At 34.6% G+C, this 24,667-nt stretch overlaps 2 protein-coding genes across 2 annotated transcripts; one reads left to right on the top strand and one right to left on the bottom strand.

The window, feature by feature from the left end:
* The first annotated feature begins 6,153 nt into the window (after nucleotides 1–6,153).
* Nucleotides 6,154–7,985, top strand: LOC131007255 (protein FAR1-RELATED SEQUENCE 5-like). The gene is made up of 2 exons (XM_057934410.1): nucleotides 6,154–6,509; nucleotides 6,599–7,985. The coding sequence occupies exons 1-2, from the start codon at nucleotides 6,154–6,156 to the stop codon at nucleotides 7,983–7,985; spliced, it is 1,743 nt and encodes a 580-aa protein (XP_057790393.1).
* Nucleotides 7,986–17,650: 9,665 nt separating this feature from the next.
* LOC131023076 (uncharacterized) lies at nucleotides 17,651–21,194 on the bottom strand. The gene is made up of 10 exons (XM_057952621.1): nucleotides 21,145–21,194; nucleotides 20,527–20,741; nucleotides 19,971–20,175; nucleotides 19,806–19,896; nucleotides 19,593–19,738; nucleotides 19,274–19,517; nucleotides 19,081–19,185; nucleotides 18,819–19,001; nucleotides 18,514–18,715; nucleotides 17,651–18,383 (listed from the first exon to the last, which is right to left on the bottom strand). The coding sequence occupies exons 1-10, from the start codon at nucleotides 21,153–21,155 to the stop codon at nucleotides 17,887–17,889; spliced, it is 1,899 nt and encodes a 632-aa protein (XP_057808604.1). The 5' UTR covers nucleotides 21,156–21,194; the 3' UTR covers nucleotides 17,651–17,886.
* Between the last annotated feature and the right edge of the window lie 3,473 nt (nucleotides 21,195–24,667).

Raw genomic sequence — 24,667 nt, 5'->3', positions numbered from 1 at the left:
GTGGCCGCATGGTTGGCCCGCATGACGAAACAGAACTCCTGACAACTTTGCGCAGCGATTTTGTTTGGGCTCGTTCTCCCTCGTGAACTCCGATTTACAATCCGTTTGCGCTTACGAACTCCTCTTGAGACGAACTACAACTTGTATTTCAGCCAATTCTTCCAAATTCTGCTTCATTATTTTTGAAAATTCGTTCAAACAACAAGCAAGTGACAAGTTCTTGACCATAAATCAATATAAGCTCAAATAAATCATCAAACACACAAAATCCTCATAAGTAAACATCAAATATGACACACCAAGAGGTAAAACTGCATGTTTATCAGACGACACGAATTTAAAAAAAAAAGTTGTTAATTGTATTGAAAGTGGGCAAAAAATGTTATAATTATTATTGAAAGTTGTGAAAAGGTGTATATAATAGTATTGAGAATGGTGAAAAAGTGAAAAGTAAGAAGAAATAAAATACTAGTGGTGGGATAGCTGTCCAAAGATAAAAAGAAATAAAGAAAGAAAAAATTATTTGGGGAACGTACCAAAAAGGAAAATGATGAAGTTATTTGGGGAACAGATGGAGTATAATTTTATGAATTAATCGAACAAGGTGGTGAACATGTCTCCCAATTATGTTGATTCCTTTTAATTTTTTAAATACTTTTTTTCAATTTCACTAACATCTGATAATATTTTGTACTACTCCCTCCGTCCCACTAGACTTGGCACTTTTGAGTTGGGCACGGAGATTAAGAATAAAAGGTTAAGAGTGTAAAGTAGGTAGGGTCCACTTATTTTATGTGAGTAGAGAAAGTAGGGACCACATACTATTTTAGGAAAATGTCAATTCTAGTGGGACAAACAAAAAAGGCAAGTGTGCCAAGTCTAGTGGGACGGAGGGAGTATAATATAATATTATGAAACAATCGAATAATGTGATCATCGTGTGATATTATTTTCATAATTATAGTGATTCATTTTAACTTTCTAATATTTGATTTTAATTAGACTATCATGGAATCATACATATTATACAATGATTCACCGTATTATGTTCTTCATTTTTTTTCGAGAGTTTGATAATTTTGCCATATGTTTTTTTATCAGAAAAAACAACATTTTCATTAAAACTGGTACCAGAAGTACCAAAAGATTTCAGTTACAAAGGGAGCCAGCAAACACGTTTGAACACCACGATGAAAAATTAGACTCCCAAACTAAAATATCAAAAATCTTGTTTCAACTCCACATTCTAGCTTTAATCTCCATGGTTGTACTATTGATGTCCCTGGCCTTACCTTCAAACCTACTTTCGTTCCTTCGTCTCCAAGGTATCCAAATCGTGCAAGTCCACAGAGCCTTCAGGAACTTGTGGCTCTTCTTCCCTCTGCCCAAATGTGTGAATGCGATGAAGTGTGCATTGATACCAAATGATCGATCCGACTGAAAACCAATCCAACTCTGGATAGCATCCCACACCGCATCGGCCTTCGGGCAGAGTAAAAACAGATGGTCGGCCGTCTCGACTTGATGAAAGCACTCATTACAGTTCATCTCCACTTCTCCTATCTCAACATTCCTCTTTCTCAAATTATCACATGTAGGTAATCTGTTTCTTAAGGATCTCCATGCTGTCACTCATGCCTTTTGGGGAGCAGAAGCATCCCAAACATACGCAACCGACTTCGACCTGCCATATATTAATTATAATCAATCATAAATGAATATTTTTCAAAACATAATTGGATAAGAATATAAACGCACAATGTGTGGCGGCCACTCAGTTATAAAAAATGGAACATATGTCGCGTCTTCTATTAGGACATTCAAACGATAAAGATCTTTATTTTATAGATATTTTAATACATTTCACAAAACATGATATTAATATGATATAATAAAAGATATCTCAGTCAAATATATTGCACCTTATATCATACCACGTACCAAACGAGCTCGTATTTGTAAACAGTGGATTCTACAGTTCAAATCAACTTTCTCCAAATTAAAGAATATATATATGGTCAGCTTCAATGGAGACCACTTCCCTATATAGAGAATAGAGACCAAATCAGAGTCATTGATCTCACCAAAATCAATGAATCCGATTAATCCGAATTCTTCAAGTTTAGGAAATCCCGTAAATTCCTCATTTTCCAATTTTGGGAACCAACGAACATTATTATGAACTTACGAACATACTAATGTTTGTCGATGTGTTCGTATAAAAAATAAATGAACATACTAATGTTCGTCGATATGTTCGTATAAAAACAAATGAACATACAAATAAACATACTTATGTTCGTAAGTTCATAATAATGTTCGTTGGTTCCCAGAATTGGAAAATGGGGAATTTACGGGATTTCCTAAACTTGAAGAATTCGGATGAATCTGATTCATTGATTTTGGTGAGATCAATGGCTCTGATTTGATCTTCATTCTCTATATAGGGAAGTGGTCTTCATTGAACTCTTCCATATATATATAGGCAATGGTTCAATGAAAAGTGACTAAATGTAGGAGAGAAGAAAGAAGTGATCTTGGCCATCCATTTGAAGCAATCCATCGGTCCATTTTCAATATCAAAATTGTCTCTTTATTATTAACTGAAGGACATCAATGTAATTTTGTTAATTATGATATCCGTTTGTTTCCTAAATTAGTGCCAATCAAATCAGATTAATGTTAAGAGATATATTCAATGATTCAGTTACATTTTATTGGCAAGAAACGTATCTTTCACCAAATCTGCCCATCTAACCTAGTTCGAGAGCATATCAATGTAAAGAAACATTCGACAACTTCTTCAGATCAATTACAAATTTTCCAGAGTACTATGCAATCATCGATGGAACCTCCAATGGATTTTGAAGGTATTACTGTATAGACTTACATAAAAAACGTTAAATTTTGCACTGAATATTTTCTTTACATATTTATATAAGTTTGTTTAGTTAGTTCAATGGAATGCAATCCAATAGTATTGAATGGAACTCATTAGTTGTTCAACACCTTGGTAGGAAGCGCACCAGTCGGCACCAATAAGAAGAGGTATTGAAGTTAACAGTTCTCTTTATAGGGCCCTTAGTGGGTCGTGAAGTTTGTTAGATAGAATTGTAGAAAACACACTACGAAAAGAACTCAGTGAATGACATTAACAGTGAGTTCATAAACTGTAACAAGGAGAAAATTAATAAACATTCAGCTGACTATTAATTTATTATTGCAGGTACGAAAAAAGAAGTATTTTTATATTTAGGTTATTGATATTTTAATTCCATTTGTATATGTATTTTATGGTATTTATGTTCAATTAATCTGAGAAATAAGGATGTACGTTATTACAAGATGTTTACTTTAACAATTGGTGATCATAAATTTTAATATTCTTAGTTTCTGGCGAAGACTAGCCAACAGTTCATAGATATCTGTTTATTTGAATGGAGTTAATGTTTTAATATATAGTATTCACACAAACATATATCACCAAAATATTATTGACTTTGATGGCAGATGACAGCAGCTCATCGATTGCCAAATTGTGTTTTCCCAAAGTTGAGGACTCGCGTAGACCACATACTGGCCAGATGTTTGCTAACCTGCATGATGGTGTAAAATTCTACAAGAAATACGCAAAAGCGTGTGGATTTCAAGTCCGCATGGGCACCAAAGATCGAGCAAAGGATGGAATAGTACGAATGCAGTATGCTTTGTGTAATAGACAAGGAGTATGGGCTTACACCGATGCGTCGCGTATCAATCCGCATACAAAGAAAAGAAGGACCACATCCTGCAAGGCGAACTGCATGGCACGTGCAATTTTTCAAGTTACTACTGGTGGTTACTATATTCGTACTTTCAACGAAGGTCACTCACATTCGATGGTACCTGGTCCCTCCCAACACTTTATGCCAGCCAACAGGAACGTCGGGGAGATCCAACAAATGTTAATTATGTCCGGCATAAAGGCTAATATTGGCCCAATGCGTACGTTTCGTATGGTTAGGGAGATGGTGGGAAGTTATAAAGGTGTTGGATGTACTAGCACAGATTTCAAGAACTATGTTAGGGATTTGAAGGTCATACAATTTCCAATACTGCAAACAAAAGTAAATTGAAATCATACAGCAAAGAACCCACAATCAATCGAATAATTTGGAAAAAATTCATCGAACCTGGAGCTTTAAGCTTTTTGGGATCCATCTTTCCGATCGTGAAAACGAATCGGATGGTGAAACAGATACGAGATTATAATAGCAGATGAAATGGGATGTGTCAATAATTCGTAGAAATCCATCTCGATTGTCATATTCAATGAGAACTGAGAAAAATCCGCGATCTGATGAAATTTCCTAAATAACGAAACAATGTATTTTACATCTATATCCTTTACTCTTGCATATACACTCATTCCGATATCATATAATTAATTAAGCAGTAATTAGTTGATAAATCTTAGCCGTCAGATCTGATGAACCGAGTGGTTAGAATCTCTTCTTCTTTCTTAATCTAAGGAGTACTTTTTTCCTGAGTGTGACCCTATATATATATATATAGAGAGAGAGAGAGTTGGGCTAAAATAAAAACATTTTTTTTGTTTAAAATAGGATCACATATCATCCATTGATTTTAAGAGATTTGATGGCTGGATTTCGTCCCATTTTGCAGCCCCATTATACACGTTTATATTGAATGAGGTTATTCATGTAATTTTAATATTTAGTAAAACCGTTAGACATGATTTGGTTTTTATTTGCATGATCTTTCCATATCAAACCAAATCTCAATTACTCTATCACTTAACCTAATCGGCTATCACTTACTCAATTATTATTTCCAGAAATCTTCAATTTCCAGAAACCGAGCCTCTGTACATTGAATCATCACAAAACTTCAATTTCCAGAAAACACAGTCGAGGCTTCAAGAACATTATGGTGTCGTGTGGTATGTATATCATCAATCTATGTCTGATTCACCTTACAATTTCGGTGGCTGATTTTCTTTCATTTTTTCTATTAGTAGAGTTATTGATTGCATATGATGTTCGCTGCCTAATTTTCTGTCACCATTAACTCTGTTAGTAGATCGTCCAGTTTATATGGGGTGATTTATAATAATCTGAATTATAATCTGATTCATGCATTTGCTTTTATAATTCATACTATTGATTCATGCGAAACAATATCATGTTATTACTTGTCTACAGTCTATGGATTAAATCTGACTGTATTAGACAATGCATTTCATTAAGAAACCTATTTTTCTAAGTTTTATTCTATACATTTTTCAGATGATGTAATTAATCATGGTCATTTTCGACGTCCTCATTCGTACCTACCGATTTGTGAGGATAGTAAGAAATATGTAGGTAAAGTGTTCACGACATTGGATGAAGCGTATGAGTTTTACGAAATGTATGGACATGCAGCGGGCTTCGGTACTCGTAGGGGGGGTATGAAAAGAGGCAAACATCGACTGTATTAGACAATGCATTTCATTAAGAAACCTATTTTTCTAAGTTTTATTCTATACATTTTTCAGATGATGTAATTAATCATGGTCATTTTCGACGTCCTCATTCGTACCTACCGATTTGTGAGGAAAAGAGGCAAATATCATGTTATTACTTGTCTACAGTCTATGGATTAAATCTGACTGTATTAGACAATGCATTTCATTAAGAAACCTATTTTTCTAAGTTTTATTCTATACATTTTTCAGATGATGTAATTAATCATGGTCATTTTCGACGTCCTCATTCGTACCTACCGATTTGTGAGGATAGTAAGAAATATGTAGGTAAAGTGTTCACGACATTGGATGAAGCGTATGAGTTTTACGAAATGTATGGACATGCAGCGGGCTTCGGTACTCGTAGGGGGGGTATGAAAAGAGGCAAACATCGACAAGTATTGTATCAATACTTCATCTGCACAAGAGAAGGTGTGAAGCCGGACTCGAAGAAAGATATATCAGAATCAAGTGTTCAAAAGAAAATACGACGCCGAAAACCCTCTACCAGAAATGGCTGTAAGGCTCGTATCACTACAACACTTAATGATGATGGCAATTATGTTTTCACCAGCTTCTCTGAATTACACAACCATTCCCTCGTAACTGAAGATTGTCGTCACCTTATGAAATACAATCGGAAAATGGATGAGTCACATCAGTTGATTATGCTGAAGTGTGCCAAGGCCAATATTGGCCCAGTGAGGGCATTTCGTATTTTTAAAGAACTGGTTGGAAGTTTTGAGGAAGTGGGGTGCACCAGCAAGGATTTTAAAAATCTATCTTACACCATGAATTCATACGAGGATGGTGTTGATGCACAACTACTACTTGACAGGTTTCTAAGTAAACGTGAAACTGATGAATGTTTCAAGTGTGAATATTTAGTTGATGAAACACACAAGGTGAAGAGTTTGTTTTGGAGTGATGCTGTTGCTGTTCAAAATTACTCGATATTTGGTGATGCGGTGTCCTTTGATGCCACGTATACAACGAACAGGTAAACAAATTTTCTGTACACGTATAAATTTTTTAAACAATTGTTCAATTCGGCTTACATGTGTATTATAACGTTTACAATGGTTATAGGTACGACATGATTTTTGCTCCATTTACCGGCAAGGATAATCATGGTGGGTGTGTTACATTTGGAGCAGGGTTACTAACTAGAGAGGATGTGAGTTCATACTCATGGATTTTAAAACAGTTTATTGAATGCATGGGAACCGCTCCTGCAATGATTATAACAGATCAAGACCCAGCGTTGAAAATTGTTGTTGAAAATGTCATGCCCAACACAAGACACAGGTTCTGTATGTGGCATATCATGATGAAGCTTGCTCAGAAATTGCCGAATTCTTTACGAGAAGATGCCGAACTGAAAAGCGAGATACATTCTGTTGTATGGTCGGAATTGGATGAGCCATCTGATTTTGAAAGGAAATGGACAGAAGTATTAGATCAATATGAGTTGACTGACAACACATGGCTTGCCGATATGTTTTCACTCCGTTTGTATTGGATACCTGCCTACTTTCGAGATTTGAGCATGAGCGGCTTGTTTAGAATGACATCATTATCCGAAAGCGAGAATAGTTTTTTTCGGAGATACTTGAATCGGAATTCCAATCTCGCTGCATTCTACATTCACTTTGAGAGTGCTATGGAGGCACAACGGCATAATTACAAACAGGCGTGCATTGTAGATCAGACAACGGTGCCCCCATTGAAGATTCACACCCCACTGGAACACCATGCCTCACTTATATACACCAGGAATGTGTTTATGGATATTCAAACGGAGATCGTTGAGGCTATTGATAGATTCCGTATAAAGTCAATGGAGACAGACGACGACAAGCAACGATACTCCGTAGATGACAGATCTAATGGTGTGTTTAAGGTTGTGCATATAGCGTCAGAAGAAACCATTACATGCTCCTGCAAAAAGTTTGTGAGGGTTGGTCTTCCATGTCGACATATGTTTGTTGTTATGCGAAATGTGGGAATGAAGTTAATTCCTTCCAAATATATAGTACATCGATGGCTAAAGGCTGCTAGTGCAGAAGTTATATCAACTAGCAACATGAAGTCACGCAACAAGTCATTGATGGCAGAGGCTTTTCGTTGTATTGGCATTGCAGAAGGGAATGACGAGCTAGCTGATTCACTCTTAACAGAACTGAAATGTTGGGCAGAACTTAATTCAAACGGCGCACAATGCTTGTCTCCTGTGAGCGGGAAGCAAAAAATGTTTGAATTATTCTATGGTTCGAAGATCCCTTCAGTTGTAAATGTTCATCCTCCAGATGCCGTGAAGACTAAGGGAAGTGGCAAGAGATTGAAGTCAACTTATGAGGTAGAAGCTGAGAAGGCGAAAAAACCAAAGAGAAGATGCAGGAAATGTCGTCGTCTAGTTAGACATGATTCCCGCAATTGTGGAAAGGTTGTCAAAGAAGAGAGCGACGAGGAGTGATTTTTTACTACTGCTTTTGATTTTTAATCCTTTTTTAAGCTTTACAGTTTTGGATTTACAGACTTTACCTCTAGATTTTAAAGCTCATCTTCCATTGGATATAACAATATATGACCACCATCTTGTTTTATTTAATGCAATTTAATGCACGTAATGAAGTTTTTTGCTACCACCTTTGCCATCTTTACTGTTTTAATTTAGCTAATTCTTTTAAATGACTAATAATGAAATATGATTCATACAGACATCAGGAATGTTCATACTACTTATTCCACATATAACATGTTTTCCTAAAAATCTTCCATAGTTTTAAAAAAATTACTTTAGCACAATAATTACTGCTGATTCATGCAGTATAGTCTATGGTTACAAAATACTTACTACTAAAACATACAATTCAAAGTACTCATGTTATTCCAGTGAAACATACAATTCAAAGTGCCCTTATATTCATTCCATTCATTAGTTACTGGTATATTCATTCCAACGGCAGTTTTTATGTAGAGATTGAGTAGTATGTACCAGAAATGAATGAATTAAATTATATAATAGTATGCATTGTTATCTGATTCATGTAATTTGCCTCTCGATTCATACTTGTTCATTGATCGAAACAACCATTGTAACTGGCTGTATTAATTGTCCACATTCTATTACTGCAGATAACCATTGCATCTTCCAAAGTTTTATTCTACAAGAATATATAGAATACAAAATTAATCATGGTGAACTTGAACGTGCTCATTCGTATCTACCAATTCATGAGGATTGTAAGAAAGCATACGTAGGTAAAGTGTTCACCAATGAAATTGATCGAAAAAAATACATACTAAACCATCTAATGGAACTGTTCACGCATATTATAAATATTCTTTATCTTAAAACGATCATAATCCAAACACAAATTTGCATCCATATAAATGCTTAAATAACTGTAAACATTGTCCAATGTTTTTACCAAAAAACAAAAAAATACTAACTGTCATGCCAATAATGTTGTTTTTATCCAAGCAGTGTCATGTCGATGTTAATGCTCGGGTCACCAACAACCTCCTCATAGTAGTCAGTCGCACTAACAGTAACGTCATCTTTAACACTATTTTTCTCCCACCCAATAATAGTTGCACAGTACCTCACCCTCAACAGATTCAATTGCTTCTTCAGTTTCGCAGTTAGACCACAGCTCCAAGTATATGCACCTTCACCCATGAAAGTCTCCATATGCCTCATTAGGTATACTCCTGTGTCATTAATGTTCTTCACATCACCCCATTTTATGTGAACTATAGACATCTTTGACCTCTTCACAATAATGCTCTTATGAACTTCATTGATATTGGTCATGTAGTCCATCAACATTTGCTTCTAAGACAATAAAACAATTACTTATTAGAACAAGTTATAACAGAATAAAAACATAAAAAGAAAACTATATACAACAAAACATATTAATTCATCAACTGTTCGGGTGTATTTTTCTTCTTTGATCTGAGCTTCACTCTCGTTTTGACTATCTAAGACATGCACCCTTTCCTTCTTCAGGTCCACGCATAAAGCGTAATACTTCATCACTCTACATACTGGAAAAACAAACTGCACACCAAATTGGAGATAATTTACTTAACATATGACATATTAGTCCTAAATAATTTAGAGATTGTATTTATCACATTTAAGTACGAACCATGTCAATATCATTGATATTCGTATGTTGAAGATTGACTAGTTCAGTTGTTAATAGCCTGAAAAAAATATCTCTCCGCCTTTTATAAGGCCAACTGCTTGGTGGTTGAACAATCGATTCCAACTACAAATAAATTATGCAAATCCAATCAATTTCAAACTATTTATGCATAAAACTAATACAACGTTGCATCTAATTACTTACACAGATTTGAGTAGATGCAAAGAAGCGACTGGGGGATGTGTCGGAACGGAACTGTTCATTCCAATTCAAAAACGAAGTCCATGTATCAATTAACTCAAGATCGACTAGGCTATCCCTGCATAAGGAAACAAAGTTGACCCTGCGAAGAACCTTTTTATCTTTCTCAAAAATAACATCATTCCTGCAAAATAAGGAAAACTCATTAGAATAAACTTTATAGGAACAATTTTTTTTTCACAAAAAAATACAGTATTTTATATGCACTATGAAATAATCATTTACGGCTTATGAGCGCGGTTGTACAACGCAAATAGTCCAATTGCCTTCTCCCTCTTAGTCAACCTTTTCGTCGTATTGACTGTCCTCTCCACGAAGGGTGATAAATTGAAAGTAGTTCTCCGAAGTAATTTCTTCCCCCTGCATTTTGGTCCTAACGGTTCTGGTGTCTGCAAAATAATCTATTTTTGCACGAACCAACCAAGTGAGATGCATGAATCACACTTTAACAAATTTCGATTATGTGTATACGTAAGAACCTATAACCATATCCGCATGAATCAATCAATGTTTGATTACGCACCAACTGAAATTACACCTAACAGATTTAATTACTACAAATTTCTGCATACTACAAACATCCTCATAGATCGCACAAAATAATATAACACAATACAGCCAACCATCATAAACTTGTCAAACTACAATACATACATTTTGTTCCAGAGGCTTCAACACATATCGGTCGACATTTTCATTCCTGACGCACGCACCCGAAACCTGATTCAATTAGTTTATATTACAACCACATCGAAATATCTTACAAACGCCCACTACGCAACCGCTTTACCAGTGTCGTAGGGTTTTCATAAACCATGTTCTCTTCGCCATCCTTTATTGTAATCCTTGCAATATTGGTCCTCGCACGACGTGAAGGTTGCACATTTTGTTGCCCATCTTCATCATCCACACGTTCAACCTGTCCAAATAATAAAAATGTTGATTCAAGGAACTTATAATAGCCAGTGCATCAAACAAATTATTACAGTATAAATTAAGCCATTATAGTATAAATAAAGCAATCTTACACACAAATGTGTACGCACCATTTTTTCAGGCACATTCACAGGTGCGGCTGCGGCACGTGCAGCCTCGTTGGTTGCAACCTGTTCATACCAACATTACACGTTAACAACTTATTCATACTAATATATTGTAAAAATGGTTTTGTTAAGCAACCTACATTGACATCTGGATTAATCAAACTTGTATTGGCTGACTGAGGCTGAATTGGAAATTCCTTTCTAACCAACGACGTCTCACGATCACCTTCCCCTCCAATGTCCTGTACAATATGAACATTAAAAAAAAATAGTTTCACAAACAAATAAAACACAACTAAATCGATCTATTATTAATCCTAAATTTTTTTAACACTTTTACAAATTTAATTATACATTATCAAATAAAATATAAACCTTTGATATCTCTCGATCTCTGTCCACCAAACCAGGTGCCAGCCCATATGAGTTCTCAATGCCCGTTGGGTCTCCTGCCCCAAGGTTGCAAGTCGAGAGATCGTCAAGACGACCTATATGCGTGCAGGATTTAGACATTGCTGCATCACATGATTTGAAAAGAGATTCATCGTAACGTAGCCCATCATCAAACACTGCACCAGTCGACAGACCTTCACCGCAAATGGCATTATCAAGCCTATCAACAGGCATCTTCGTTAACATATATGGAGCCTTAACCATAAGTTTCTTCGCTTCTTCAAACTTTTGCTTGAACGCATATGAAGCAAGGTCTGCATCATCAGCTATGTTCAAAATTGCCATAATCTTATCTCTTGACTTCTCGAACTGAACCATCTCTCTTGTCAGCCTATCCAAAATAGTTTCCTCTGTAACTACCCCAATTATATCATCTGCCACTTGTTCGTTAACACCAACCTGGTTCACTTGGAAATGATCAGGAGGGGCTGGCCCATATATCGTAATGGGATCAAGAATTATCCCATCACCAAACCCACCGCCATTTACTTCAGCAAGCTCCCTATCCTTCAACTTCTTGGCGTTCCATGCTTTAAACAAATGAAAGTCTCTTCTCACATCCGAATTAACCCAATTCAGCCTGTCAACGTAAAATACCTACAACAAGCAAAAACATAAATGTTATAACATTAAAATGATAAGCATCTGATTCAGGTAATCCCGAATTATGAAAGTATTAAAGGCATCAATTATTTTGTTTACATACCGTCATGAACATTGTCGGACCAGTGTAAAACTGCTTTGTGTTCTTCTGCCATGGTCCCTTGCTCATAATCAGATATCTTATCACATACTCGCACCAGTTCCAATCTTGAACACTATCCAGATCCTCCAAACATCTAATAACCCTAGGCACTACGGACCCGTTCGTAAAGCTCTGAATCAAGCAATGACCAACCATAATCATGAATTGAATTTTGAACCATCTACCTCCATCCTGGCAAGCCAGCATATCATCCCTGACCTCGTTGATCTTTATCTTTCTTGGATTTCTTCCAGGAAACCGCGCTTTCCAGTCATCAAACAAAGGTGTTCTATCATCATTATCGACTAGGACAATATTCATATATCCTCTTGGAAACCCCAATACTCGATACACATTCTCCTCGGTAACAGGAATCGTCTTACCAAATGGAAGAACAATCTCTGACGTATGAGCATTGTAGCTATCCATCAACCAGTAATTTAATTTCCCAGGTAGTTCAGTAATACGAAGATCCAGTAAATAATCAAAACCCAAATCCGCCACTGCCTGCTTTTGTTGGTCATTCATCTGTTGCACAGCTTTCACAAACACAGCAGGAGTTGTTCTCGTGAACAATGTCGGATAATCCTCATACGCTCTAACAGACCATTCTTTGTAGTTCACCATCCCCTCCTTGCGTTTCTCATGCCTAGTCTTTTTTACGACTTCAACAGGAGAGTCATCCTCCCCGTTCGAATCATCCGATGTCTCTTGCTCAGAATTGCCCGCAACATCCACTTTCTTCCTCTTACTCAATACCCCTAATTCATAAGGTACGCCAATTAAAAATTCCACCAATGCTATTATAAAGTAAACTTTGGAAAAAAAAAATATGTGTCTACATACCGTCTAACAAGCTCTCCATCATAGCACGCTTCATATCCTTCATGAATTCATCATTCCTATGCTTTGTCCGTGCTGCAGCAAGACGGACAATTATTTTTCGTGCTAATCTTAAATAAATTAAACACCGCATACTAAAGCATGATTCAAACCTTCTTTCCTTCTATTTTCATCTGCATCATCATTTTTATCGCCAATTACTACTCCTTTCCCTTTCTTCTGTGCAATGTAAGCTGCCATCAAAATGACATTTCATAACGTTAGATAATTATATGCGTTAAGTATTAATGGAAATATGCCCATTAATTATGCTTGTAATAACTGTTTGTTCATACATCATATGAAATATTCACGCTAATTATAATTTATTTCATATTGATTCATTTATATGATGCATACACCACATACACGCAAATCATTCCACACACATATATGAGACATGAAGATTCATAGAACAATTCATGAATCATGTGCTAACAACTAAAGAACGATAGATGAATCAACTGCATTCATAATTCAATTGCATTTTTCCATATTAAAAAAATGAAATATATTGAATGAATCACAGAGCACTAATCGTTGAATCACATACTATCATACATTGATTCAGCCGTTGTATTATATAATTCAATCGAATAAATAACTTATTAATCCTAACATAATATGTGATTCATACCATATAAATTGATACTTAGTGCTTGCTTCAGATGACTACTATATCCCTGTCCCATACCATCGATTCATGCAAAATACATTATTTTTTCACGCACTTTACTAAATTCCAATAAACATGTCAGCCATTGACTACATACAACACAGCACGCGTAAAAAACCTAAAAATATTGCCACACAACAATCTCATAACCTTGGAAAACATCATCTTCATCTTCGTCTCTAGCAATCCTTTTCCCTTTGTCCTTCGAGCTATCTTGTCCTATACATATTTTGATTCAACAAAGAGTTAAAAACCATCGACATATTACTGTTTTTTAAATAGTTGTGCTAGGGTTCACCAACAACAATGGTCGGGGACCACCATTTTTTGAATATATAACATCCAATTGCATATAGTGACAATGATAGATCACATATCATTTTTGGTATTTACTCAATAAATAAAACACCATTTTCGGAAAACATCTATCACTACTGAATCCTCGAAGTCTCCATCGACGAATCAAACAAAACAACCCATCGATTGAACATTCAACCCATCGACGAATCAAACATTCAAGCTGATTTCGATTTTGATTCAAGCAAAAAAACAAACAAAATTTTATTAAAACAAAAAAAAAAGGCAAAGCATCATCGTCTACATACCAGTTCGCTTTGCTTTCGTAATCGCCATTCTAGATAAATAATACTCTAGCCCGGCTTAATTTAGTATTCTAGTGCTTATGAATAGTTGCCTGGAAACAGCGCCGGAAGTGATGAAGTGTGGAAAAAAACCCTAAGAATCCTAATTCATACGCGGAAGCTTATTTGTTTGGAATATCTCCACAAATTAGATCATATCTATCATTAATTACCAGAGATACGTTTCAACAAAAACAATCATTTCACTTTGCAGCCAAATTCAATTTCCAAATAAATTGGGCTCTATTTTCGGAGGAATGTAGTTGTGAGGATGAGCAGACGTATGTTTTTTTACAAACATACCCTTGGCGAATGTTTACAGTATGATTCACCCATTAAATTAATTTGCACGAATCCATAAGTAAAACTTAAATCTTGACCGTATGATTAAAAAGATCTATGGTTAATATGTATTCCTATTATAAACACTTAAAGGTGTTTTCACCCTAGCCTAACCCTATATATATATATAAAGGGGAAGGATCATGTGAGAACACTAAATATTTGTGAGAATGGGGAACTTACTATGGCCACCGATTTGATTAAATCTAACGGCTGTAGATTCCAAAAGCATCGGCGGCTTTTTATGGAATGAAGGATTAATTTGTCATTTAACAATTTTTAAAACCGTCCACTACCTAAAATCATGTTATCATGTGTACATGTAATCTTTTGTGTTTGACAACTTATTAATTATCATATTTTAGAGTTTTAGCCTCATTGTTTATGTTGCCATATTTCCTAGAATTATACGCTAATTGTAAACTAAATTTTATACAACCACAACTATGAACAACTTACATGAACGAACATGAACAATATATATGTATGTGATGAACACGTGTAAATAAAGAAGATGAATAAACTTAGAGGCTTACATGAACAACAAATAATTTATTTTGAACAATAGTGATGAACAATAGGACCTGAGTCAAACTTATATATACTTATGTGAAATGTGATGAACAATACATACGATGAGGATGAACAACTCACATGAACGAACATGAACAATATATACTTATGTGATGAACACGAACAACCAAAGACGATGAATAAACTTATATATTTATATGAACAAGGGTATATTTTGTTTTAAACAATGTAAACATGAATATGACAATTATCTAAATTAAAAAAATATATACAATTTCAACAAACCTCCACTACCGATAAATCAATGAAACAAAAGATATTACATATATTTAAAACATGAACACTAATATTCTTCAATGAACAAAAGTGATATGAATTATGATGATGATGACAGATGAATGGTATGTGTAATATTTTTTATAGTAAGTAATATTCAATGCGGTTATTATGGGATTTGATATGATCATTAATTATCTGACTTAACAATGTTCACCAAAATACCCTTCAATCATTTATTTTAAGAAATGTCCGACTTTTTAACACAAAATTATGCAAATCCTATATTTAATTTCGTCCATTGGATCATTGAAGATCAATGGTCTAGAAAGGTTCTTAAGTTTCACAAATTTTAGAAATTCACACTAGATACCGACCATATATATATATATATATATATAACTTTTCTATCAACACTTAATTACATAAAAATATATTTAATTAACTCCACTTCAATATATAATAATTTGTTCACCAATATCATACATATGATATGTGATCTTCAAAATTTATATTCATTCTTTTGGAACGAGGTATCAAAATTTATGTTATTAAAATATATTTCAAGTGGATTTGTAATTTAAGTGATGACTTTGTATATTCTTATTAATTATCATGGAATCATCCATATTATACAAAATTAGTTTAGAATTTTCCAATCTCTTAACAAAACAGTACATCGACAATTTTTGTGACAAATTGTTAAATAAAATAAAAATATTTTTTAAAAAAAGTTATGGAGTTTGATTACAAATGTCATTCACATAGATTGGTATCCTTAAATTGCTTAATTGATTATATTTTCAAAATTATGAAGTTTATACTATATTTTTTCTTTTTATAAAAAATTCATTTCATGCACAATTGTATCTAAAAGTCAATATTAAAAAAATCGCCAGTAAGTTATCCAAAAAATTGATGTTTAATTTGGATGATAGTGGAGATTATTAGAATCAAACTAACTATTTATTTCCTAAAATATTTGTGTGAATATAGGGAAAAAAATCATCCTCATAATGGACGTCAAATTAATTTAGGGATAAAGTAGTCATATGTTTAATTAATTAAAGGCTTGACAGATAATAAAAACTTAAACCAATTTAATTTAATTTAAAATTCAAAAGCATTATATGTGCACATATTATGTGCATTTAGCATTCTCAATCCTTAAATATTTTTTCGAAAACTATACCCATGGATACAAATTAGATTGATAAATTAGGAGCATGAGACACGACAACAAGTGTTATCTAGTCAATTACATTAAACTAGCATTTGCACTTGTGCAACGCACGAAAAATATTTTTATATTTTATTATACATAAAATTGATTATTATATAAAAAATCTAAATATAATTAAAAATACCATAATTTAAGATAAATATATTTAGTTTAATGTAAAAATATTCATATTAATAAAAAAAATGATATTGTGAAAAAAGAAAACAATTTAAGTTAAAAGATAATTGAAAAAAATAGATTTATTGAAGAAAAAAAAAAAGAGGAGAGAGGAGAGAGAATTTTCTTAAGTTTTAATTTTTAAATAAATATAATTTTTACATTTTAAATCCAATATTTACATATCATATATCAAATTAAAGCTCTTGTCATGATATTTAATTTGATATGCATATCGAATATTTTATAATTAGTCGAATTTCACAATTTTAAAAAAGAAATAAAATAGAAAAATAAGAAGTTAAAGAAAAGGGGAAAAAAAGATGTATAACTTATAAATAAACCTTCAATTTTATTCTAACTACAAAATTACCACTTAATTTTAAAATTGATTTGAAATCAATTTAAAATTAAAAACTCTCTTTTTAATATAGTATAAATATTGGCTTAAATTGAAAATCTGAAGATCATGAAAAGACAGTTGTAATTTGTTTCACTTTTTTTTATTCTACTTTTCTTTTTTGTTCTAATTTAAGAACAACACAAGTTGGAAGCTCCTTTAAAAATAAAAAATTTAAACTGTTGTATTTTGAATGAGTATCACATTTTTTTGTGGAGGAAAAATGAGTACCATATTAACACAAGATATAGTATATATACGTTACTTACATTCAACGTGAACAATACAGCATGCTAAAGTAGGGCGTTAATAATTTAAAAAAAAAAAAAAAAAAAAAGGAGAAGCTAGTTTCCATTGATATTAGTATTACATATACATGTTATTCTTGGAAGAGTTCAACAAAAACATAGATTAATCTGCACAAGATCTATGCGATATTCTTAAATCAAAAAAGGCAAAATGGTGGTCAAACTTTGAGTAAATCCCAAATCCCATATCGTGTGATCCACAAGAATTACATCGATGGTGATACACCAAAGAATGAGTTGTATGATGAAATGAAATCCTATTGTGATGATCTCACAGCCGTAGGGGTAGTTGTGAGTCCATAGCCAAACGGAAAGAGGGGATCATAGTGTGCATCTCCGACATTCATCGGCAGTTGATCAACGGTCCTGAACCACGTACGGGCGAGTTTCCCCGTAAAACCATACTCGCCAAATAGGACATCGGCAACACCCTGGCCTTCTGTCCCGGGAAGCCAGGCGGCCACCAATGCATCCATCTTACCAAGATATGGCTCAATCACGACGGGCCGCCCTGTCACGAGCACCACCACACACCTCACGGCCTCACACACGTTGCTGATCGTTGCATAGGCACTCCCATCTAGGCTTAGTGTCGTGCTATCACCGGACGTCTCCACGTACGGCGGCTCCCCCACAACTACTATTGCATAGGAGAAGTTGTTGGCCGTTAGGTACTCAACCCCCGGATTCTCATTGTAGACTACTTCTGTCTCGGGATCCACAGAATTCCTCACAGCTGTCAGGATTGTGGTTCCTACAAAAGTAGTAAGTAGTACAGTTTTCAACTATCTAACTGACCATGATTGTTAGAAAATAAGGTTTCACCTAAACTAATGTTTCCCAACAAGTGCAAGAAAAAAAAACATTCCAAGTAGAAAACTCACCAACAGTTATGTTTCCTGAGTGTCCTTCCCATTCAATGGTCCATCCTCCACATTGGTTGCCTATGTCATCGGCGTGGCTTCCGGCCACGAGTATCCTCTCCGGCCTCGTTGGAAGCGGGACAAGCGGCTCATCTCCATCTTTCCCATTCTTCAACAGAACCAGCGATTTCCTCACAGCTTCCCTAGCCAGTTCCCTGTGCTCCTGTTTCAAGAATGGATCAAACAGACAAAGAAACAAGAATCATTTCAGCTGGAAAAATGAACAAGACGATGAAGATGAAGAAGACACTAGAGAGATAATAAACCTGGCTTCCAAGATAGTCAACAAAACTGAGATCAGCTAATGGATTCTCAAACAGCCCCACGATGAATTTGACCCTCAAAATCCTTCTCACTGCATCGTTGATTCTGCTCATCGGGATCACATTCTTCTTCACCAACAATGTTAGATCGCCTATGAACTCCTCATAGGCATCCGGAACCATAATCTAAGAGAAATTCAAGTCAGAAGAAACTTGACAGAGTAGCTAGCTTGTTCAAATATGAATATCTTCATGGCCTACTTACCATGTCGAGCCCAGCATTAATGCTAACTTGAACAGAGTAAGTATAGTTGGAATGAGGCGGGGAGGTGAGGCGATCAATGCCACGCATATCAGATATCACGAAGCCCTGCAAGATTCAAACAAAGAGGAAGCCATTACTCATTAGGCCCTTGGTTTCATGAGCTAATTTTTCAACAAGTGGGAGCATGTTTTACTTCAAATTTGAGAGTGTTCTTTAGGTATCCGGTGATGAGATCATAGTTGGCGTGCATCCTCACTCCATTCAAGCTCGAGTAAGAGATCATGATAGTCGCGACCCCCTTCCTGATTGAGTCGAAATAGGCAGGCATATGGATGTCTTGCAGCTCGTTCCAGCCTATGACCGTGTTGTTCTCATTGATTCCGTAGGCAGTGCCACCATCCCCCACGAAATGCTTTGCACATCCTGCAACTTTACCCCTTTCGACCACAGGAAACACGAATCAGAAAAGTCGAAGCAAACAACATTGTTAGAATCAAGATGATGTTGCAAACCTAGGTTGGACAAATGGGAAGTTGTTGGGGTAGTTTGATGGAACTTCTCCTTGTAGCCCGGGGATGATCTCGGTCATCATCTGCACAATCTCGTGATCTTCACTGTAGCTTTCATAGCAACGGCCCCATCTCGGGTCCCTGCACACCTGCAAAGAGGATTCATGAATCCCAGCAAGAAAAAAGCAAGCTCATCACCAACTTCACTTCACTCACAGCTATACAAGGGGCGAAGCTGTATTGAATCCCCGTTGCTCTGACTTCTAGAGCCGTTGCAGCGCCTATCTTCCTCACCAGCTCCGGATCCCTACACGCAGATTAGATTTGTCAACACCATCCAAGAACTACCTAGTTGATCCATCACATCAGAAATGGACTTGCCTGGTGACTCCGAGGCCAACATTGTGGGGGAAGATGGTGGCTTTGTATACATTGTTGTTGCCATGAACGGCATCAATCCCATAGATGAGTGGTATCCCTAAACGCGTCGACAGAGCCCCCTTTTGGAACGCGTTCACCATTCCGATCCAATCCTCTGCAGACGCCTCTGGCCAAGGAACACTCCCTCCCCCACTCACAATACTCCCTATTTTGCACAAACCAATCTTCCTACTTTACCTCTAAATGCTTTCAATGTCTCAAATCAAATATAAACAAACACAAAACAAGAAACTATGTAAAGATGGAAGCCTTTTGCTTCTGCAGTTTGTGTATCAATCAACATTAGGTTTCTTCAACTAAATTGTATCTTAACCAATTGTTGCAATTTTCAATTTTAAATACTGCAATTCAACATTAGGCTTCTATAAGTTCAATCTTTTCAAGAATTGGGCCATTTTCATCAACAAAGAACCAAACTTTTTCAAAAGATATAGTATATCACTTCATGTATAATAAAGAAAGTCAAACAAGAAATTCAACAAGATTTGATTTTTACCAATCAAGTGTTTGTGGATAACATCTGCCGATGAAACCTCACGCTCAATCTGGGTCATCTGCCCAATCTTCTCTGCAAGAGTCATTCTACTCATCAAATCTCTCACTCTCACCTCCACCGGCTGCTTGGGGTCTTTGTATTTCATGTACTCCGCCGCCACCGCCGCCGTCCACAGCCACAGCACCACCACCGCCGCCGTCGTAAGCCTCCCCATGCTGACAACCATCAGCAACACTTAGTTCAGCAAAATTAATCATGTCTGAATCTTTGTGTTAGTGAGTTTATAAAGTGCATCTAATCTATGATCTATGCAACCCCTAAGAAAAACAAAAAGTGCATCTATCAAATTAAATGCGTTGAAAAACATTATGAAAATGAAAAATTTTGATCCGCCATTATCGTTGACGTTGCTAGTGAATTATAAAAAATGTTTCTTGAAATTATAAATGAATTGGAAAAAACACTCAAACACTCCATTAACATCATCAAGAAAAGAAGATACCTTCAAGAATCAAAAGGGCATCAAAATTGAAGAATAGTTTTGAATATTCTGTAACAGAATGATTTTGGCGCTGGGAAAAAATAGAAGTAAATGGCACGCTTGCTATTTGCTACTACCTTTTTACCATCGTGTTTCCTATTTATAATCGATTAATTTCCATGCGATTTGTTTACTAATTTAACAATGATAGTATTATATTAGTCTTATCACTGTAGATTATACGTTGACAGCCAATATCTTTACATGCTGCCAATCAGACAATCTTTTATTGTTATCCAATTACTGGCATTTCATTTACGTTATCTAGATGGCCAATAGCCAATAGTTGTGTTGTGTCAGAATCTTACATACCATATGGGACCAGGGTGAGCATTCGGTCCGGACCGAACTGGACCGACTAAAAGCCTAGGATCGAACTGAAACCGACCAAAACCGTTCATCGGTTCTCGGTCCGGTTCGGTCCAAAACCGACTATTTCCGTCAGTTTTCTAAAGCATTTGTGTTTTCGCATCTGCTAAAATTGAAGCCTCTGTTTTCTGTTGTGAATGTCAAACTCGGACTACTGATCGATGCTTCTTTTATTTAGTGTGTTGTCAAAACTTTGCTGCTGCTTTGATAGGTTGTGCAAAACTACATTGATGACTGCTCCATATAATACAAGCATTTATATAATACAAAATTCTAAAGCATTTCTAAAATGAACCCTGAATCTGCGAAAACTCTGAGTCGCCGACTGGAGACGGAGTGGGTGGTGGCCGGTGGGGAGTCGCGGCCGGCCGGAGCGACATTCGTGACTGCGAGCGGCGGGAAGGCGAGGTGCGCCTGGTGCAGGGTGGCGGGCCTAGCGGCGTGCTATCGTCGCCGCCGACCGGAGCGAGGGTCCAGCGGGCAGCGGCGAACGGTGGGCGGCGACTAAGATCGGCGGGAAGGCGAGGTGCGCCTGGTGCGGCGCAAGTTTGGGAGAGAAGCGGGACGCGAAACAGTCTGTTAGTGTTGGGGTTTTAAAATTCAGATTTTTTAAATAATTAAAATATTAATAATATTAATAAAAATATAACATATAAATTTAATATAGTTAGTATACTCGGTTCGGTTTGGTTTTCGTCAGGTTTGACCACCTCAGAACTGAAACCGAACCGAAAATCTATTGGTCCAATAAAACAGAACCGGACCGGACCAAAACCGCCCCAGACCAATAAAACCGACCGGTTGTAGTCCGATTTTGCTCACCTGGTTGCTTAATGAATTATGGTCGATTTTAATCGAGGGAATGGATTATTTATTGAACCAACGAGTAGTGTTATTTAGACAAGATTTGTTCGAACAAAAAAAAAGATTAAATATTTTTAAAAATTAATTTATTTAAAAATTTTGGTTCAAATTTTAAAAAAAAATTAGTTACTTTTATTGTTTTCTCCACATTGTAATTTTTTTTGTAATTTTTTAACATTTTTTATATTTTAATTATATTTTTGTAGTTTTTATACTTTAAAAATAATAAGAATTAAAAAGGATTCTAAAAAATTACAATGTGAAGAAAACAATAAAACTAACTAAATTCGTATTTTATTTTGAACCAAACATTTTATATAAATTTATTTTTTAAAATATTTAAACATATTTTGTCCGAACATATTTTGTCCAAATAGCATTATTGTGAACCATAAATATATGGTATGATCTAGTGAAGTAGGAACAAATAATAATTTATTTAATTTATTTTTTAAAATAAAAAATGTATTTATTTTATTGTATTATCTATATCGTAGCTATTTTCTATATTTTTTTATAATTTATTTTAAATAAAAATAACAATTACAATGTGAACAATACTGTAAAATAATAAAAAATTATTTAAAAAAATAAATTAAATCAATTTGTTTTCTACTTAACTAGTTTGTGGACATAGCAATGATAGCATCGCTCTTTGTTGAACTCCTTTTTCATATATTCAATAAATGAGATATTATATGGAACATATACTTTGAAAGCATGTTATTCATGAATTTAATACAAGTTCACAGATCTGTTATGATGTTATCTGTTTTAAATTAAGTGGATAGCTTTTATTAAGGGACGCTATCACTTGAATGATTTGGAAGCCACTTGTGATTAAAAAATAAAAAAAACTACTCCTATTATTATTAGAGATGACATTGGATTGAGATTTGATTTTGCAACTTGCAAGTACCTTTACCAAACTGCAAACAATCCTTTCTCCTCTTATTGAGTATCTAAATATTTGAATTTTTACACGATTCCTTTATTTATGCCCGAATGACTATGATTTTTTTTTTCTTTTTTTTCTTTTTGAGAATGAATGATTATGAAATTTGATAAAAGACACATAAATGATAAAACAAACATTTAAATAGAGGAAAGGAAGAGGGCAATTAAAACGTGAGAGCATCTTAATATTGGTATGTTGTCTAGTCGTTGTGGACCAGTTGACTACTTGCCAATTTGTTTGTATGTATAATTGATCAAAGTTTGTGCCGGTTGCATTTATCAAGAAATAAAAATATCATCTACTTGTTAGAGTGGGTGTATTTTTATGTATTAGTAACACTCAAAAATAAGAGGGGAATGGATTATTACCAAGTGATTAGAAAAGGATTAATTGTCTGTGTAAATATATGAAATGTATTTAAATTTCAGTTTTTAATAAATATTTTTTACTTAATTGTATATAAATTTTAAAATTTTGAAATTTGGTTCAAATTAAAATTCTGGACTACATAATTCTACTTAGACAAAAGAAGATAATGTTTCAACGTCCATATAAGATAAAATATCGTTGGAATTTTGATGCGGGTTCCAAAAAGTTCAGTGTATCAATTAATTAAGAAATAGTGTTGGTTAAAAACTAAAATTTAAATACATTTTATTTATTCACATGCTATCTTATCACCATTATATAGTATGATTTGATATTTTTGCTCTCTCCTTGATTTATGGTCCTACGTGGATTAATGAGAGATTTTTATTTTATTTTTATGCAATCCTACATCTCATTGCAAAAATTTTAATATTGAAATCTCTCTTAGTATGGAAATCTCAAACTAAACGTAGAGTTTTTTTCATAAATTATATACTATTTTCTTTATTTTTTTTGCTTTTTCTTTTTATTCTCATTTTTGTATTTTTTTTTCTTTCAAAAATACATGCTTTTTAGTTAATAATAAAATATATAATATACATATCAAATTAAAGATCATGACAAGAGTTTTAATTTGATGTGCATAATATGTAAATAATAGGTTTAAAATAATAAAGTTATAACAAGTTAGAAGTTTCAAAATAAAATACTTTTTTTCCTCTCTCTTATTTTACACAATATTCTTTTTATAGCATTTGAAAATATTATATATACATGTAATTATTTGATTTATGGAATTTTAGGACTTGGTGAAAGAAAAATCATTTTTTAAAAATACCCCACATTTTTTTTGAATTAGAATTACAAGAGGAATATAATCAATTATGCAACTCGCAACGATGAGAAAACTACACCGCACGCAGGCGGGAATACAACACCACCCAAAGGTAAAAAAACATCACCGCACGTCAGGCGGGATTGAACCCAAGACCTCTTACAAATGAGAGTCTTTGAGTGCTTCAGTTTTTAACTAGAGCAAG

The sequence above is a fragment of the Salvia miltiorrhiza genome, chromosome 1 (assembly GCF_028751815.1).
Source record: "Salvia miltiorrhiza cultivar Shanhuang (shh) chromosome 1, IMPLAD_Smil_shh, whole genome shotgun sequence".
NCBI classification, from domain to species: domain Eukaryota; kingdom Viridiplantae; phylum Streptophyta; class Magnoliopsida; order Lamiales; family Lamiaceae; genus Salvia; species Salvia miltiorrhiza.
This window is presented reverse-complemented; position numbering and strand designations above follow the sequence as displayed.

Bases quoted from the DNA above. Each gene is read 5' to 3' on its own strand.
- LOC131007255 (XM_057934410.1), top strand. From the start codon at position 6,154: ATGGATGAGTCACATCAGTTGATTATGCTGAAGTGTGCCAAGGCCAAT. The intron at 6,510-6,598 runs GTAAACAAATTT...CAATGGTTATAG, and splicing joins GCCACGTATACAACGAACAG to GTACGACATGATTTTTGCTC.
- LOC131023076 (XM_057952621.1), bottom strand. The intron at 19,518-19,592 runs GTTTGCAACATC...TGTGGTCGAAAG, and splicing joins TTCCCATTTGTCCAACCTAG to GGGTAAAGTTGCAGGATGTG. The intron at 19,186-19,273 runs GTAAAACATGCT...TGAATCTTGCAG, and splicing joins AGAACACTCTCAAATTTGAA to GGCTTCGTGATATCTGATAT.